The sequence below is a fragment of the Vipera ursinii genome, assembly GCF_947247035.1.
Source record: "Vipera ursinii genome assembly, chromosome: 1".
NCBI classification, from domain to species: domain Eukaryota; kingdom Metazoa; phylum Chordata; class Lepidosauria; order Squamata; family Viperidae; genus Vipera; species Vipera ursinii.
The window spans coordinates 251,054,198-251,073,560 of NC_139512.1; the positions used below are offsets into that span (position 1 = coordinate 251,054,198).

General features: G+C 44.5%; 1 protein-coding gene across 2 annotated transcripts in view; it reads left to right on the top strand.

The window, feature by feature from the left end:
• Positions 1-1,948: 1,948 nt before the first annotated feature.
• The window catches only part of LIN28B (lin-28 homolog B), a gene marked incomplete at both ends in the record, with an annotated part of 71,403 nt that continues 53,988 nt past the window's right edge, over positions 1,949-19,363 (top strand). The window contains 2 exons of one of the 2 annotated variants that reach the window (XM_083356140.1): positions 1,949-1,982; positions 13,485-13,678. In XM_083356140.1, coding sequence (XP_083212266.1) covers positions 1,949-1,982; positions 13,485-13,678 — 228 coding nt within the window. Of the gene's footprint in view, positions 1,983-12,899; positions 12,931-13,484; positions 13,679-19,363 lie in introns of those variants that run through there. The other variant, XM_083356141.1, reaches the window with a different exon arrangement.

Here is a 19,363-nt window from a genome sequence, read left to right on the forward strand (position 1 = left end):
TGCTCGACTGTTCAATATTACTCTTTGATGAAATAACCAGTTCAATAATGCTGTACTAAAGACAATGTACACTTAGTAGTGGAATAAAGCAAGTCATATACAGCACTATATAATTATTTTGTGGGGTAAAATATATGTTTTGTGGGGCACTTTATATATTATTTTGTGGGGCAAATAGATACACAGGCACACAGCAAATAAACACACACAGAGAGAGAGGGAGGGAGACAAAATGCAAAGAATATTTAAGAAATGTCTTCTGTATATTTTCTTATTTTACTCCCTTTGCTATTTATTTACATTCTGCTATGGATGAGCAAAATGATTAATACCAAGGCAGAACATGCTGCATGGTTTGCATTGCCCAACAATACAATCAGTATCAAGGCAGGCAGGTAATACCACTCAAACACCAAATAAAACAAAGTGCTAGAATGTTCCAAACATTATTTTTTATCTTTTTATCTTTTTCTAGTAACCTTGGTAGCATCTGTTCTACACCAAATTTTATAAATATTGGCTACAAATTGGGCAATTTTTGTCTTTTGATGTTTGGCTTCCTTTTATGTATGGAAAGGTAAACTTTAACCTGCCAAATGAAACTGAGCTGTTTAATGGGAAATAGGACCTAGTTTTGAATTATTCAGAACAGAATCTGAGTACAGCATATTTGCTTTTGTCAATTCTATACAGGAAAGAGATGCTGACCTTTTTGACTGCAATTTAATTATATTTTTCTTTGTATTCTTTCTAAAAAAAAGGAAGAACTGATGTCTTGAAGAAATTCATGTTGTAACATCAATGTTATTCTTTTCCTTATTGAAATAAAGGAATTCTGTTCCCTTATAACTATTATACACCTGAAATATATCCCAGTATAAATGTCTGTCTTGCTAACGATTAAATTTTCTCTTTCTACTGTTCAAGTTCAGTTTTGTTAAATTTGAATAATTTTTGTATGATACCATTGTTCAAGACAGAATTGTTGACTTATAAATTTATAAATTCAACCTATAATTTATAGAATATAAAGCCTAATGGAAAGATTGACAAAACAATTAAACTTAGTTTTATACCACCTTCCATTTGCAGAGTAGCTGACATGGAAGGAGGTAGCTGGAAGACACTTTTAAAAAACAGAACTATCCAATGGTTTGTGAATGTCAAAATTTATTTGCTCAATTATTGATATATTGACATTTCTTAAATATGCAAGGCATAATAGGCAAATAAGCCCCATTAAGTAATGGAATAATAAATTAACACATAATAATAATAAACCTTTATTGTCAAAGTACAACATGTGTACATTGAGATTAGCTGAGCCTCCCCCTGTGCTCTCTCCCCCCAACACACAGTGACAACAAACCCTCCATCCCACCACACTATGTGAACCAACTACACCACACACCGAACCACATTAGGTTCATCCAAATATTATTGCTTTTTATGAATCTAAAAAGACAATTTGAATAAAGATGCATGGAAAGATTTATTTATTAGCTATGTCACCTATCTAAAAAATATGTTCCTATTGCATTTTGCTCATACTTGACCAAAGTGAATGCCATCTGTTTCATGTATATTTGTTGATCTGGCTAAAATATTTATAGCATGATATGATTAGTAAATAATAAATTCAACAATCAAAAAAGACTTTCAGGTACTTCTGCAATTATTCAGTTATTTTCATTAAAAGGTGAATGCCTTCTCTGATGATGCTTTGATGAGAGCACCACCTATTACTTAATTGGATGATTGTAATGAGTTAGGTAAGCATTAACCTGTTAAAAAAGTTTATAGGTCACTTCATAGAGTCAAGAGCTGGCATTTTACAGCCTTCTAATGAGCTGTTAAAACTAGAGAAGGGAGAATTATAGAGAGTTCTCTGCTGGAATTAACATGGTAGTGACTGCAGCTCTCTGATTCCTAGGTCCTTCAGAAGACTATGAAATCCTTCTGGAAAGTTTCTTCAAATCCAGGTTAGTTCTTATTTCACCCCACTTCTTATCCATTCTCACTGTGTACTTGTCTCATCTGTTTGCTATGAAGTTGAAATAGATACAGTAGATAAACCCTAATTTCCCTAAGGAAGAAAGAAAACAAAAATACAATGATGCCTTAAGATTTGACTGTGTCCTTCTCGAATTCCCAAGACCTATGAAGCTGAAGAACCTTTCTGTGTAAGTGAACGCTGTAAATCATGTAGCCTGGAATAATAATGGTCTAGAACCTAAGCATTGTTCCTGTTTGAGATGATTCCCATTTGTGCAAATCTCACTTTCCCTGTGCACGTTAACTCTGTTCTGGGGCACTGGAGATCCTGGTAGAACACTACAGTAGTTGATTTTCCTACATGTCAAACGTTATGAGCACTTATTTTTCTATCTTGAGAGAGGAACGTTGACGTATTTCCCCTGTAAGACATTTGATATATGTAATGCAACATTAAACGAAACTTCCTGGGTTTAGTTGAGATACGTAAACGGCTAAATGAAACAGTTTTGTCTAGACAGTATGCCGTATTCTTTTAAAACTATTTAAATGTATTTGGAGAAGCCATCCAAGCAGTACAAGTTCCCACATTTACTCAGAAGGATATTAATGTCCACAGACTATTTCCCTTATTGGTCTTCTCTCCTCCCCTCCACCACCTCCGCCCCATGATCTGAGGATTTTGATCAAAGTTGGGCTCCCAACTCTATTTATGGCCTTGGGTGAAAGAAGACCCATCTTAGAGCCTGAATTCATTCTAGTCTTCTCTCTTATCCATTCCAAGAGACACACTTCTATCTCAGTTGTCTAGGATTCTAGGCTCCAATGCTTCCCCTTGGTCAGGGGTAAGCAACCTTGGCTCTTTTAAGACTCGTGGACTTCAACACCCAGAATTCCTGAGCCAGCATGGCTGGCTCAGGAATTCTGGGAGTTGAAGTCCACGAGTCATAAAAGAGCCAAGGTTGCCTACCCTGCCCTTGGTTAACCGTGGCTGAAGATGACTTTCCTGCTCCCTGCAAGATGCTCTCTCTCTCTCTCTCTCTCTCTCTCTCTCTCTCTCTCTCTCTCTCTCTCTCTCTCTCTCTCTCTCTACCCCCCCACGACGTGGGAGGAGGGCGGCGAGGTTTCAGTGGCGCATGCGCCCTGAACCTCTGAAGGTGTTTCCCCCCCCCCCGCCCCAGATGTTATAGGAAAGAATAAGCTCCCCCTCCCCACCACAATTAATTCAACACGTTAAAATAAAGTAGCCCGTCACTTTGGACGGCGAAATTGAACCCTGTAAAGATAGCTTCCATCGGTTTCTTATCATTCTGGCTCCTTTTTGCAAGACGAGAAGTTTCCGATTCTTTCTCTTCTCCTTTCCACGTGGACTGCCTTTTCCTCCCGCAGAAAGGAACCGGTGCAAGGCAAAACACACACACGCACACACACACACACACACACAGAGAGAGACTTAAACATATACACATGCCCTGGTGGGGAGCAAAAAGCCCGGAGCTCCCTTCCTCCCTGATTTCACTATGCAGACTTCAGATAGAGAGCGCTGAAAGCCTTGTCTCCTTACCCGGGGCAACTCCGCCTGCCTCTACGGAGGAGGCGCCCGTAACTGCCCCGTCCGCCCTGCCGCTGAAACTCCCCCGTTCCTTTATTGCAGGGGTCTTCAAACTTGGCCCTTTTATGACTTGTGGACTTCAACTCCCAGAATTCCTCAGCCAGCAAAGCTGGCTGAGGAATTCTGGGAGTTGAAGTCCACAAGTCATAAAAGGGCCAAGTTTGAAGACCCCTGCTTTATTGCCTCCTCCGGCACACCGGTTCTCGGGATCCGACTTGGCCTGCCACCCTCTCTCTTCGCGACCGATTGGCTACCAACAGCTGAGCATCTCTACGCCAACTCTTCCTCGCAGGGCTGGAGGAGGCGGCGCCTGGGGATAAACTTAGAAAAGATTTTTCTGAGGCGTTTCCAGGTTGGTCCGTTCGCTTCTTCTCGGCCGGACTACGAAACGAGCCTCCCGTCCTTGCGCTGAGCCACGGGATCGCAAGCCTGCAGGTCAGCCACCTCTGGCCTCTCTCTCGCTCCCGAAGGAGCTTCTGCCTCTTTGTCGCCAAGCCAACCAGTAAGGAAGCGGCTGCTGACACGAGCCCCCTCCGACCGGCTTACCTCTTCGCTCCCCAGGGTCCAAACGCCCACAGGAGGTTCACCCCCCCTCACCGCCCCCCCACACCCGCAGCCTTTGGGAAGCCGACGGCTGCAATCGCCCCCTTGGCGAGCACGCGTCGAACTGGGCGAGTTTTCTGGCAAGGGAAGGTTTTGCGATTTTTTTTTCCAATTAAAAAAAAAAGTTTAAATATAGGGTTGGACGGCGCTATCTTTATTCCCCTTCTCCCCTTCCCTGCGAGATCCTGAGGCAACAAGTCGCAGGGAATTCCGGGGGTGGGGGGCGGGGTGGGGGTGGTGTTAGGCCTAAGCTATGCCGGACCTAAGATTCCTATTTATTTATTTATTTATTTATTTATTTATTTATTTATTTATTTATTTATTTATTTATTTTTATATACCGCCCTATTTCCGAAGGACTCAGGGCGGTTTGCAGGGCAAAATTTGAAGAATTTTGAAGAATCCCCTGGATTTCTTCCTGCTTGAAGGCGACAAGGCGTTTCTTCCAGCGCCTGTCCTAAAGAATGAATGAAATAGGGTTTTCATTTAAATGTTGCACGATGACCGTACCCAGGTTTTGTTTTTGTTTTAAATAGTCCGATGAGTGAACGTGGATCGCAAATGACTCCTGCTTTCTTACCTAGATGCATACATTAGGCTTAGAGGCGGACCCTCCCGTGCTTTTGCACCTTTTTTTAACAAGAAACGTCCGTGGGCGGGTTAGGGGGGGAGGCATCAGCTGATTTACGCAGCCGTTTCTCTGCCGCTTTTTCCTGTTCCTTCTCCGCCTCGCGATCCTGAAACTCGTCTTGGCCAGGAAGGTTCCCAGGCTCTTCAGGATGGCGATCGGTTTTTCGATAATTGGAGCCCCGAGTTTCCACAACGCTCGACTCTCCCACTTAATTTCATCCGTCGGCTCTCGCCTACCAGAAAGTTTTCCCGCACCAACCAATTAAAGGCTTATTTCGGCTGCCTCCCTCTCCCCCCCCCCCACTTCCGCTTCCCCTAATCACAACCGGGATATCGCAACACTTTTTCGAAATGAAATGCTAATACCAGTAGTAGCCAAGGAAAAAAACAAGAGCCCACACGTGTAACTGCCAACCTTTTGCGGACCCCCCCCCCGCGGTTTAAATTAACAGGAATATAGGTAGTTGCGGGGAACGCGATAGGAATCTTTAAGTAGACTGGTCCTGGAGGACTTAACTAGTTACTCCTCTGGTCCCAGGAAATTCGGGGTGCTGCTCCCATTGTAGCTACGTTTTAGCCAGCAGACAAAGATGCTCCCCTCTGGGTACTGTGAAGTCGCACCTGGAATTTCAGCGTAGTTCCTCAGTATTTACACTGGAGAGGGCGAAATGGTTGTTGGATAGAAGAAATGTCTTCATAGGTCACACTCGATCCAATGTTGGCGTTGGTTTATATTGCAGTACAAGAAACGTTCAAAGCCATGGAAGAGTTACATAGTTCTGTAGTTTTTAAAAAAAAATAATCAAGGAGCGCTTCGGGTGATCTAGATTAAGGTCACACCTTCTCCTAAGCCTCGCATTCACATCGATGGGGTTTCCAAGCAATGAGTATTCCAAGCGGCAGGCGAACATTGGATGAGGAAGATTATCATGATTTTGTCTTAAAACTTGTCGTTTACTATGAGACCGAAACTCCCTCCTTCCCCATCATTGAAAAAAAAAACTGTGGACATAAGTCAGCAAAAACTGTCCCTGAACTGCATAATATATAACACCCACCCCCCCCCACCCCCCCCCCCCGCGATAGCTAGCAAAACATATAAAACGTCTGCTTTTAAACTGAAGGCTGGGACTACTGTTAATACAGTTGGGTTTTTCTCTCCACTCCCGCATTTTACTTTTGAAATGTGCCTTGGCCATTTGTGAAATAGCCGGGGGAAAAAATGTCCTCTCGACGGTGTTTAAGGCGTCTTCTCTAACCACCGTCCTTACTGAAGTCAGCTGTTGGCTTTTTCTGGATTAGAACCGCAACCGAAAAGGCGGCTTTCCGAAGTCCGCAACAAAAGACGCAAATGCATGCACGCGCCCGCCCCTAAAAGTCCTCTTTATCAGCAAACAGGCTATGAAGACATTAGAGATATCTTCAAGAAGACTTTTGTTCGGTGTTACATATATTAGTTTGTGGATGACTGAAGACAAAGATGACAGAGACGGGGGGGGGGAGAGCAGACGGACGGACAGTAGAAATATTTTTGATTGGTGCCAAAAATAAATATACGACGCGAAAGCTGCAGGAGACTCCGATGACGGTGGGCGATAGGGGGAAAAGAAGACGCTCCTCTTAGTTTAAGACTTCGTCTATTAACAAATAGGGGAAAGGGTTATTTATCCAGAAGAGGTGAAAAATGCAGGAATGTAAGATTTCTCTGAGCGCCACCCTCCCCCTTTGCTTTCCGTTTCCAATCTACCAAATATTAGATAGCTCGTTCTGGGGAGGAGGCTCTGCTTGAAGTAACAGGTACCCGGAAGTTCTTCTCAGGGAAAGAGAGGTCGGAGCTGTACCTGGGAACCAACTAGTCTAGAATTCTGCCACGACCCCCGCACCCACTCTTGTCTAAAGCTCCTGGAGCTTGAGGGGCAAAGCCAAGCGCTTCTTCCACTCCTCTGCCGGCGCTTCCAGATGAGGACCGTAAAATCCCAGGCGATCGCTAGATGGCAGCCAATAGTTACATTCTTTCTGTATTCGCGGCCGTTTAAATGTCCTTCCATCCTAGGAGTACCCCACCCCGATCCCAAACCATCAACCACTATTCCTACTTCCTAAAAAAAAAAAAGTCCCTTCCTTGGAACTTTGTCGGAACAGCTGGTGCGGTTCGGCTGTCGCCGTCGGAAAAACAGCCCGAGCGAGCGGCAGGAGTGCAGAATCTCGAATCTGGGGTGGGGGTGGGGGGTTGGAATAAGGCGGCTCTTCCCCACCCCCACCCTTTAATTCGCGCCCTTATGCTCACACCAAGGCCGCCGAGCCGTTGTTTCGCCTGTCGAGTTTCGGGGGTTTCGCCCGGATTGTTCGAAATACGCGCTTTTGCCTGGGCAGCAGAAGGCAGGGGTCGTCGGGAACGAAACCTTCACGCCTGAATCGCCGACTCTTCGACCTTTTGAAGGAAGAGAGGCCTTCCTCACATCGTCCAAATCCGCAAAATCAGGGCAGCGCTTTTGGAGTGTTGCTATTGTCGCTCTTTCCCAGCACGCACACACTGAGTTTGTGGTGAGGAGAGGGACCCTGGTGTTTTTGCAGGAAATGAAAACGGGTGAGCCGAAAACATCTGGCACTGTTGGGTCAGACCGTTGGCTCCCAACCTTAATTCTGCTAATATTGGAGGCTTTCAAATTTTAAGGCAGGTGAGCAGTCATTTGAAAACCCGCATATTTTTTTTGGAATACTGCACAACCGCCTGCAGCCAGTTCTTCCCTAGGCGACTTTCATATTTGACAGCGTCTTCAATACTGTAATTGCTTTACGGTATTTCTGAACTTGGGGGGAAAAAACAACCCAAAACACCACTTAAGTAAAGCCTCTGCAAAACCGAATCATACGCTCTGAACCAAAAGTCGCATATCTTTTATTTTTTGGAACGGGAGGGAGCTAACCTGTTTATTCTGCCTTCTTAAGACTTTCACCTCCTACACTATCAGCGGAGGCATTGCGTTTCTAGCGTCCTGCCAGCATATAAACTCTTGCGGACGGGTGTATTAATAGAAGGATGGTGTGTGTGTGTGTGTGTGTGTGTGTATGGCTTTTTCTTCACAGCGAGTGTTCTTTTAAACTTATAACAGATGCCACGCAGAATGCAACTTGATATTTCATGAACTTCAGTTGCTAAGCAATACCGTATTTTGCATACGATAGATAATGATGCTTTTCTCGCATTGTCTCGGCTTTTGGAGGTCTGGGAGAAAATTGAACAGTGGCGTGCAGAACCGACTATCACACGAGGTGAACGGAGAAGGCAAAACCTCAAAGAGAGATCCAAGGCAGGTGACCTCCCCCAATGTGAGGAGTCAAACCTTGCGAATCCATTTTACGTGGGGGTGGGGGGTTTAAGGCAAAACGCCTCTTCGTTCTGAAAAGGCAGGAGCCAAATACTTAGTTCGTTGTGCAGGGTTTCATGCAGCCGTGGAGTTCCTTAAACCGAAGAGAAGCCACAACGGCCCGAGCTGCAGCAAGAAACAGTCCCGTATTTGGACGGACCACTACATCATCCCTCAGAGCGTGTTCCGTCACCTTGTTCATTTTTCTGGTTCTCCCAAACCCTTTGAAGGCTGTTTATTCTCATTGGTAAAGAAAGGTGGGGAAGACGTCCTTCTTTTCAATTTCAGCACCCAGCCCCTGGTAACAGGAAGACATTGAGTTCGGTCCTCTTGTTTCTGGTTAAGTAAAAGCGTTTTAGTTTTTGGTTTCTCCGCCTCACCCTTTTTTTAGGAAAATCTCTTGCTGTCCTCCAGTCTCAAAAAGCTCTTCCTTCGAATTAAAGATTCGCTTCTCCCTGGGCTGATTTGGAAGGAGGTCCCCTAGAACTCCGAAGGCATTTATTTCTAAAGGAAACCTTCCCGAGGCCGGGCTGAGACCTGCGCCCCGATCCCGAGCCTCAGAAGGAGGCGCCACAGATTCTGCGCCATTTAGCTCTTCTCTCTCTTCTCCCCCCCAACCCTTCCCGGCTTTTCTGCGCGCTCTTTTAGTTGCGAGAAAAGCTGCGCCGGAGATGGAGCGAGGAGGGCGGCGGGAGGAGGAGGAGGAGGAGGAGGAGCGAGAGCTGAGCAAGACGACCTCCAACAGCGGAATCACCAATGGGGAGCTGATGGTTGAAGGTACCCAGAGGAATGCAGCCGTACAGAACTTCAGCCCTCCTCCCCTACACCAAAAAAAAAAAAAAAAAAAAAGAGAGAGAGAGAGAGAGAGAGAGAACACAACCTTGGCATCGCTACGAATTAACGCGTGGAGATGTTGTCGCGGCAGGAAAGTAACCTGTCCACTTAAAACAGGGCGTAAGGAAAAGAGGTTTGCGCCTTTTCTCTCCCTGCAGTCTCACCCGGGAGTAAATAGGCCCCTTTAGTTAATCTTTGTTTGTTCAGACTGCCTGTCGCCAGGTTTAAACCAACAGCGGACAACCTTGTGATTCCGTTGGTGAAAGAAACCCCGAACATCCAGGGCAAATTACAGCACGGCGGGAGGGATGGGGGGGGGGGCGGGTGGCAGACCCCGCCTCGACCTTTGCAAACGTTGATCGGACTTGGAAAAAACAGGCAGCGGGTATTTTCAAGGGAGGCCGAAACAAGATACGTTGGGATTAATCCTGTTCGTATCCTTTCCACTGGAATACAGCGCACGTGCTTATGTAAGCACATACGCAGCTACGTACTAGAAGGCGAGCGATCCCAAACACAACGCTAATCAGCGGGACTCCTAAGCGAGCGGTCCTGGCGCCACTTCAGCCCAGCGCCAGAGGACTGGGAAATCTCGCATGGAAGTAAGAGTCGCTGGGCTGCCTTCAAGGTGAACGCGCCCAAGAATTGAGCAGCCAGGATTCCCGGTAGCGTCACAGAGGCAGCGGCGTGCACTTGTCATTCACGCCCCTCAAGCTTGATCCCTCCGCCTTGTGTGTCGCCCTGAGAGGATTCCGCTGATGAAGTTAAGAGCTCTTTAGGTAGATGGTCGGTTTCTCCCCGTGTCGTTGGTGTACGGGTCTATTAAAATGTCAATTCCACCGTAGGGTGACCGGACTCGCAGGTAACGCCTGGACGGGAGCGACTGCCGGCTGTCTAGAAGGGGACGGATTCAAACAGCAACTTCTGAGCCAGCTTCATTCCTCCAGTCTTTGTTTTCCTGCTTCTCTTCCAGCCGCCACTCCGGTGTTTCCTCTTCCCTGGCAAATTCTCGTTTAGCCCTTCCAGTCTCTCTTCCTCCATTCTCCCGCCTCCTGGAGAACAATCGTTGCCGAGGGAGCTTCGTTGAACGCTGAGCTTGCAAACTGACCTCTTATTTAGGAAGTCATTAATCACATCCCCTCCCCCGGAATGAGAGAGGGCGGTGGAACCTACGAAGCGCCATCCCGCTCCCTCCGCCACCCCCGCGTACCGCTTTCCCCCAAGGCTTTGAAAACGCTCGGCTGCCTCGCATCCTGAACCGAATTGAGATGACACCGCGTTTCCGGTAGGCTTCCATAATGGACAGGGTACATACAGACCCGGAAAGGCGGACTGTGATCCCGAACAGGCTTGGATCGACCGAGCCTACACAAGGCAGGGCCATAAATAAGCACCTTCGGAATATTAGTCCTGCAAAGAGTGCAGCGCGTATTTTAATGCTCGTTTAATCGTTCGAACAGTTTGTGCATTTTAGCAATGTCACCCTGTTATTAAAAGAGGCTTCCCTGATGCGATGCATTCTCTGATGATATTCCACCAAGAGACATGATTTTGTTTTCCCCTTTCCCTTCCAGAAAACATTCGACTGAGAGGGGAATAAAACGGCACGTTGCAATGTGGTTCAAGCGGAAGATGGCTATTATCGTAATGAGAGCGGGACCCCAAATAATAGATCTAAGAAAGCAAATTCCGAATTAAAATGGGGTGGGGAAATCCTAATAATTAAACAAGAGGGCTCTTATTCACGGGAGGCATCGCCAACAAGTCTCGCCAATCGTTCGCGTGAGATCATTTAATTAGGATTCCTGCGCCGAGCAAGGGAGTGGACTTGATGGCCTTAAGTGATTCATTACCAGTTCTGCAAGATTACCAGTCGCAGATACACTTACATAGTAGTAAGATCCGTGAAGTTCAGTTATATTTACTTTGGCGGGTGGGGGTGAGCGCAGGCCTCTGCAGCCAATTTCTGTGCGCGGTCAGCGGAAAGGAAGGCGGCTTACTTTCAGGTAAATGTGTACAGGAAGACGCAAGACTGCGCCCCCTATTTCTGGCCCATCACCGATTGCAGCGGGACGCGACCGGCGCGCTCACACAAAAGATCTAAAGCAGCGTTTCCCAACCTTAGGAACTTGAAGATGCGTGGACTTCAACTCCCAGAATTCCCCAGCCAGCATAGCTGGCTGGGGAATTCTGGGAGTTGAAGTCCACGCATCTTCAAGTTCCTAAGGTTGGGAAACGCTGATCTAAAGCACCTCCAAGCCAGTCAAGTTTCAAAATACAGAAATGGTGCCAAGTTAACCTTCAAACCGCCGACTGCTATTTTAGGTGAGCCCCACCGCCCGATTTGTGGATCGGCTTCAGAGCCCCTTTCAAAAGAGCGGCGCTTTCCACCTCCCGGGATTTCGCGCCGTTACGAACTGTCTTTGCACGCGGGTCCTCCTAAAAAAAAAACAAACACAAAAAAAATAGGCTTTCGCTCCGGAGAGCGCCGTAGGGCATGCCGCCTGCGCTAAGGCAGCCCAGGCAGGCAAAGCTTGGCGGGGCTGTGTGTTCCGACAAAGAATTCTTCCCCACCCTTCGCGAGCGAGCGTCAGACGGATCTACGTAGCGAAAACGTGCCAACTCGTGGCCCGGGGAGCGGATTTTCAAATTTCGTTGTTGATTCGTAAATGAGCCCGGCGTGTCAGGGCCGTTGGAAGTGCCGATTGGCTATTCCTTTTTTTTTTTTTTTTTGCCAACCTTCCTCTCCTCCCCCCCGCCCGCCCGCCCCCGCCCCCGCCACCCAACCTCACCCCAACTCGGAAGACCCGAGGTGAAATTAGTAGTAAGAAGGCATGTAATTGAGCGAGTCACGTGCAACGGGGGCCCAGAATCCCAGCCAGAGAGCATGGAGGGCGCTTGGCCAGGGCGGGGCAGCGCAAGCCCCCCCCCCCCAAAAAAAATAGCAGGATCCAGACAGCCAAAGCGGGGAATCGCTCCAAAATAAATAAATAAATCAAGATGTTCAAAGCTAATTCCCGAGACCGCTTCTCCCAACCGGGAAAGGGTGTGTGTGCGTGGGGGGGGGGTTACTTTCCACCTCGCTACTTTGGGACACGGGGCCTGTAAAGCAACATGGCCGAAGGTTATTCCTCCCCCCCCCCCCACACACACCACCACCACCTCCCTTCTTTTCCTGGGTTGCTTTTTTCCCTTTTTAAACATCGCCTTACTTTTCCTCTTTTTTTAAAAAAAAGAAAATGTTTATTTAAAAGAAAGCCCTTTAATTTGGACAGTTCGCTTAACGGGAGGGGGTGGTGGTGGAGGAGAACGCCCACCATAGCCACGAAATGGGAGACTGGGGTGGAAGAAGAAAAAAAATGGGGGGGGAAAGAATCCTATTGTGGCCCAGAGCTCCTCCGCGTTGCTTGCTCTGCGCCGCCCACACACCGCTTCACCCCAGTTGAAAAGCGTTCAGGAGGGACCATTGTTTCCCGGCGCGATTGAGCGAGCGAGCGAGCGAGGGAGCCGCTGAAGGCAGAAAAAGGGAAGGGAAACTTTTATACACCTGCCCTGCCCCCCCCCCCCACACACACACACGACGCCGCCGCAGCCCGGCTCCACTCGGCTCTGGTAGAGAGTCATTCCAGCGTTCAAGAAAGGGGAGGGGGGTTTGCCGGAGGAACAGCGCGAGAGAAGCGAGCCCAGTTGGCAAATAACACCCGGCGCTCGCGGCCGCTGGATGGGCTGTTCCAAGCGGTTGCGCAATCGCCGCCGCCTCCCTCGGCTCGGGCGCCCCCTCCCCGCCTCTCCTCGCTCCCTCCCTCCCTTCCCTCGCCAGCCCAGACTCATTCGCCTGCGAATTCCTCTGGGGAGGGATGGGATCGGTGCTCAACCAGCAGTATCCAAGTAAAGTATCGTTTTCTGGGGTGGTTTATGTGGCTGAAAGATGGAGTTAAAGGGCAGGATCGCACGTATGTACAGAACAACGTGGGGTGGGCTGGGCTGCTCCCGCCGCCGCCGCCGCTACTGTTTGTAGCGTCTGAAAAAAACACGTAGCCCGAGTCGCGGCAGATGCCGCCTTTCCTTCGGCGAGGCTTTCTTTTCCTTTCGAAATGCAGGTTTTATTTCCTGCTGCTACTAGGAGATCCGGGCGTGGGTGCGCTTGAAATGTTGACGGGCTTTAAAATGTTTTGTGTGTAGCGGGGGGAGGGGGGGAGGGGTCGGAAGGGAAGGAAAACAGCTCGGTTTCGTAACGTCGAACGTGTGTGTGTGTGTGTGTGTGTGTGTGTGTGTGTGCTTTCCGTCCTTTTCTGTAGCAATCGCTCTTGTGCAGCCGCCAAGGAGATGTTACTAGAATTTAATTCTCTGCCTGTGTGTAAGAGAGAGAGAGAGAGAGAGAGTCGCGCGTGTATATTTACGTGTAGTTTCTTGGTTTTTTCCGCCATCCCTCTCCAAATCAGCGGGGGCGCGTAAAAGTGGAGATGAACCCGGGAAATTGCCCGAACGAGAAGAGGAAGAGGAGGAGAAATGCCAGGTTTTGCACGGAACGGGCCATTGCAAGTGGTTTAATGTGCGAATGGGATTCGGATTTATTTCCATGCTCAACCGCGAGGGAAGCCCGTTGGAGTCTCCGGTTGATGTCTTTGTACACCAAGTAAGCAACTTTTTGTTACTTAAACTCTCGCCTCGCTCCGTTTTCGCTAAAAATTAACAAATCCTAGTTCTGTTTCAGATTGTTTCTGTTTCATATGATCTAAAGTACGTTGTTTGCATAAATGTCAATTGTGCCTGTTCTGTTAGGAACTAATTTCAGATAGCAACAGTCCCATTGAAATCGGTGTATTGAGAAGGTACCTTATATAGTTAATAAAAGGTAATGAGGTACCTTCTCAACACAACGTTGTAGTATGAAGCCTTGTTTGTTTGTTTGTTTGTTTTTTTGCTTCCGGTGTAATTCTAGAAGAATTTCGTAATCTATTAGTCAATTGATAAGATCACTCTTTATTAAAATAGGAGAGAGAAAAAATCAGGTGTAAACCCTGCAGTTCTGTGTGTGTCGATTTGAACTTAAAGAATCTATACAAAAAGTAGAACCTACTAGAAAGAAAACATTAAATAGTGTTACTTTTTGTGGTAATACAATGAAGGTATAAATAGTACTTGTCTTGGTCTGCTATTTGGAACAAATGCATCTCATATTGTAGAAAATAACATATCAGAGACTAATTTATGTTCAGCATGTGGTAATCTGTGAGAGGAAAGTATATTTTCTAGACTTGTAGAGCAACAAAGCTACTCAGTCTTTAAGGCTTCCAAGTTTAGAAGTGCAGATATAAAAGGTGGTGTTGTCATAAATATTTATGAACAAATAAAGGCATGATTCCTTTAGCATGTAAAAGTCTATTATGACTGTAAAACAACAGCATAAAAGAGTTAATTCAGTTAACTATATTTGACTGCTACACATGGGGGCCTTTCACTTTCTTTTCTGTCCTTTGTTTATATAAGAACTAAAAATCAGGAATTAAATTTTTATTTGTACTATCTCATAGTTGGCTCAGGAGGGAAATGAAACAGATACAAATTCCTGAAATTCCTGTGCACATTGTTAAAATCTTTTTTATTTTAAATCCTTCATTGAGTGTAGGAAGACCTGGGTTTTGATTGGGTATATCTGCAAAACTTCAATAATGTTTCATGTGAATACATCTGTTATTACTTTGGGGGATCTTCTAGCAAACTGAGTCATTTATTTTTCTGTGTGTGTCAAATTTGCTTTCATTTTTTTTTCTGGTTTGAGCAACATTTTAAGATGATCTGTTGTGGGTTTTTTATTTATTATTATTTGGTTGATGGGGATAGAATTAATATGCAATAGAACAAGGTAATAAAAATAATACCTTCAGGTTTAAAAATATGTTCTGAAGCAATATTTTCACTGAATTAAGTGGAAATATTCTAGAATAATTGGTGACATAATTGCTGTAACTTCTGCTCAAAATATTTGCTTTTCCCATCTTGTAACAAAATTAATATCACTTTAATGAATAGTAATATGGCATCTTGAAACAAAATTAATATTAATTTAACTATAAATATGGAGAATAACTGAAATAAATACTTGATTTTTCATTTACATAAAATTGATTGATTTAATCTACAATCCTCATAGATTTTTCAGTGCTGACTTCTAATGGCACCTAGCCCTTCCCATTTTTTTTCCTTTCCCTTTTTAAGTTCTCCATATATATTTGTATATATCTAGATGCTGAATGTATATGTGGATTCATATTATACCTGAAAATCAAACTCCCAAAAATCTGTTAAAATAACACTTATGTAAAAGATACTTGTAATTTAATTATTCAAACATTGTCATGTTGAAAGTACTGTGCAAGCCTTTGGCTTCTGTTTTTATATTTTCACAGATTTTTTAAAAAGTAAAATCAAAATATTGGGGGGAGGGGTGGATTGCAGTGCTAAAGTCTGGGGAACAAATCTTCTCAGTCTGTTCCTTGCACACTTGCATTGGTTATTGTGGTTATTGATAGGTTCTAATAATTAAATGGAAGCTATGTAATTATGTAGACTTGGATTTTTTTTTAAAAAAAGCTTGATTTCTACATTTCCCTTTCATCTACAAGTCTCTGGCCAAGAACTATTTTTTAAATCTAAGATAAACGTGTAGAAGCCATGATCAATCCAATTTTACACATTTGGACTGTAAAACTATAGCAAGTTAGATAGTTTTCTCTACATATGTATTTTTGCTACTTCCTTAGTTGAAACAACTCTTGACTTTTTAGACAAAAGATAGCACGGCTTTAAACATTCTGATCAGAATTTTTCACAGAAGGTAATTTGAATTTGTGTGTGTGTTTATACATATATATATACATATACATATATATACTGCTCAAAAAAATAAAGGGAACACTTAACACAATGTACTATTTAATAGTAGGATGTCTTATTTTCTGTTCCCTATATATATATATATATATATATATATATATATATATATATATATATATATATATATATATATATATATTATATATATAAATAACATGCAAATAAGAGACTGCTGCATATCAATCCTAGTTTCTTAAATATTGCTAAGTGCATAGGTGATATGATACAATTTCTAATAATTCTTTGGGAAAAGAAGTGTATTTGAACCTCCTTATGTCAGATTAAAATTTAATGTTCTGTCTACTAAGCTAGGTATGAAGAGTAATGAAAGCTATAATTCTGTAAGACACAAAATTAATGAGTTTGACACATGCTTAATAGAATTCAGTAAGCAAGAAAAATAATTATAGGGAAGAAAATTTAAATAAAATCAGCATAATGAATTCTTCCTGGTAATTTCCTGCAGAAATTTCCTGCATCTGAAATGAAAGGATGGTACTGAGTAAAATTATTTTGTTCAGCAAAACAGGCTGATTTCACTTCCATTACTGCACAAATGGGTTACACGTGATAGAGGAAACAGGGGCCCTAAAGTGGAGAGGGGTAAAGAGAAGAGCAGACAAGGAAAAAGAAGAAGCCATGAGCAGCTTGTAGGCATCTCTAGGAGTAAAAAAAGACCATTATCTGACTAGAGGGAGACTGAAACTCTATAAGCAAGTAAACTTGCCCCCTTGTCTGCCTAGGTCACTATTTGAGGCCCCTTTTTCTGAAACAGACTAACAGCTATCCTTGGCTGGTGCTTGTTGGAAGCTTTTTGGCATCTCTGCCCCTGTTTTTCCATCTTCATATTACTACTGGTTGTTCTGATGTGGGGTTCTGGTTGTCTTGTGCCAGCAAATTGCATTCAGGGCTGCATGTCATCAAAGGGGCAACCTCAAGGATTAAGGGTGCCACACTGCAGCCTGTATGTGTGCAGGAAGAAGGTGTCTATTTACTGACAAACTGCTTGTGCAGCTGATTTTACTGGAGCCACCGTTGAGGGATGTGTCTGAGTTGAACAGAACAGAAAATCGCTCAGGAGCAAGTATAAGTGGAAGGACAAATTTGGGCATATAGGGAGAGCTTCCAACCTGGCCATCGCAGGAAAATAAAGACAGGCTTCTGGTTGGCTTCCTTTCCTAAAAATCTAACCAAGGAAGTCTACATTCCTATGAAAGTTGACCATTATGTTATAGATCTCTCTTTCTGAATGCCAAGTCAATTGTTGGTAAAATATCTACCAATCACCATTTAATGCTGAATGGCAACTCCAGCCTGTATATACCCGTATAATGGAGACTTAACTCCGTGTAGAATCGTCTCTGCCAGATGGAGTTTAATAATAATAAATAAATAATAAATAAATAATAAATAAACTGAAGGTAGAGAGAGCGATTCATCTTTCCCATTTCTCCACAGTTCTCTGTGATGTAGCAGGCTAGATTTGGACAGCAAGGTTGGGAATCTGGGCAAATCATCGTTGGTTTGTAAGAATTCCATTTTACTAACAAGAAGTTGTCTCAAACATTCTGCCAATTCTGAGTTCCTATCACTGTTGGGACAGTTGTTCCGCTGATACCTGTTACTGTATCAGCTATCCTGCTACATTAGTATGTAGAACTAGTTTGGCAATGTTAGAGGTGACTTTATGTTGCAGTTTGTGTAATCCTTTGAAAGTGGTGCTTTGAAATATGCAAGAGAGCATGAGGCGCCCCAATATTTGGCTTGTTAAAACAGCTGCATCTTTTTTTTAGGCTTGCATAGAATGAAATGACTAGGCATGAACAGGCATGTGAAGATAGCTAGAAGCAGCAGTTTGGAAACATTTTAATAATTTAAAGAGATTTTTCATGTATCTCCCATGTCTTCTGAAACATCTGTTTTGAAAGATTTGCACAGTTCTGAAAGTTTCCTGCTTGGAGGATTTAATTGTCCAGAATGCTGATCAGTCAGGGGATATTCAGAAATTCTTGCCCACTTAGGTAGTCCTCAATTTACTCATTTAGTTATCCTTCAAAGTTACAAAGGCAAAAAGTGACTTTTCACTTTCAGTTTTTTACACTTATCACCATTGCAGCATCCCCATGGTCACGTGATTTACATTCAGATGCTTGACAACTGACTCACACTTTTGATGGTTGCAGTGTCTGCAGTGACCCTGGGATCATGTGATCACCTTTTGCAACCTTCTGACAAGCAAAGTCAATGGAGAAACCAGATTCACTTAACAACTTGTTACTAATTTAACAACTGCAGTGATTCAGTGTGGCAAGAAAAGTTGTAAAGTGGGACAAAAGTCACTTAACAAATTTCTCACTTAGGAACCTAAATTTTGGGCTCAATTGTGATCATAAGTTGAGGACTATCTATATAGATATTTGGATCATTAATATCTGCTCCCTTGTCAATCCACAATTAAAACAGCTTCCATTTGGATTTAAGAATTGAGGTGGTGTATGATAATTATGATCCAACCCATTATTTTAGCTTATTTCAGGGGTGTCAAACTGCTGGCCCACGGGCCGGATGCGTCATCCAGAAGCCACGCCCACCCCATTGCTGGCAATGGCAAAACCGTCCCGATACGTTACGCGATGTCACATGACATCACGAGTTTGACATGTCTGCCTTATTTCTATTTGGGGATCTCGAGGTTGCAGGCTAAATTGTCTGGCAAGATGCCCGCCTCTCCTTCTCCCCTCCCCCATTATAAACTGGCCAGAATGTGCTTGCCCTTTGGAGGGGGGAAGAGAATGAAGGTTTTCTTGTGGAAAGTAAATGCCCTTTTCTATTTAAATGAGGTGGTTAGAAATCTGTTATTTAAAAAAAATCCCATCTCTTGATTTGGGAATTGATGGGCTGATCTCACGTCTGTCAAGAAGAGGATGATCTCAAAGCACAGAAGGTATCTAGCACAGAGGTCCCCAACCTTTTGGGCACCAGGGACCAGTTATGTAGAGAGAGGTTTTTCTGCGGACCGGAGGGGGCGTGGTTTTGTGTGCTGCCTGCATCCTGCAGATGGGGCTTTCCTTGGTTGTGTGGACTGGTTGCTAGCATGCCACGGCCCAGTACTAGTCCACATAATGGGGGTTGGGGACCCCTGATCTAGCAGATATGAACTTATTTCTGTATGTTTTTGGCTGGGTTTGGTCATCTTAGTAAATGATCTCTTCTTGAAAATGGATGGAAAGAAATGGGTATTAATTCACATAAATGTTATATTGCTGTGGTGGCAAACCTATGGTGCGCATGCCACAAGTGGCACGCAGAGCCCTCTTTGTGGGCATGCGCACCGTCACCCCAGTCCTAGGCTTTCAGCTGGGTTTTATAAAACCTTTTTGCTTTAGGTTCAATCAGTCAATTTCAACTTCTCGCGGAAAAAAAA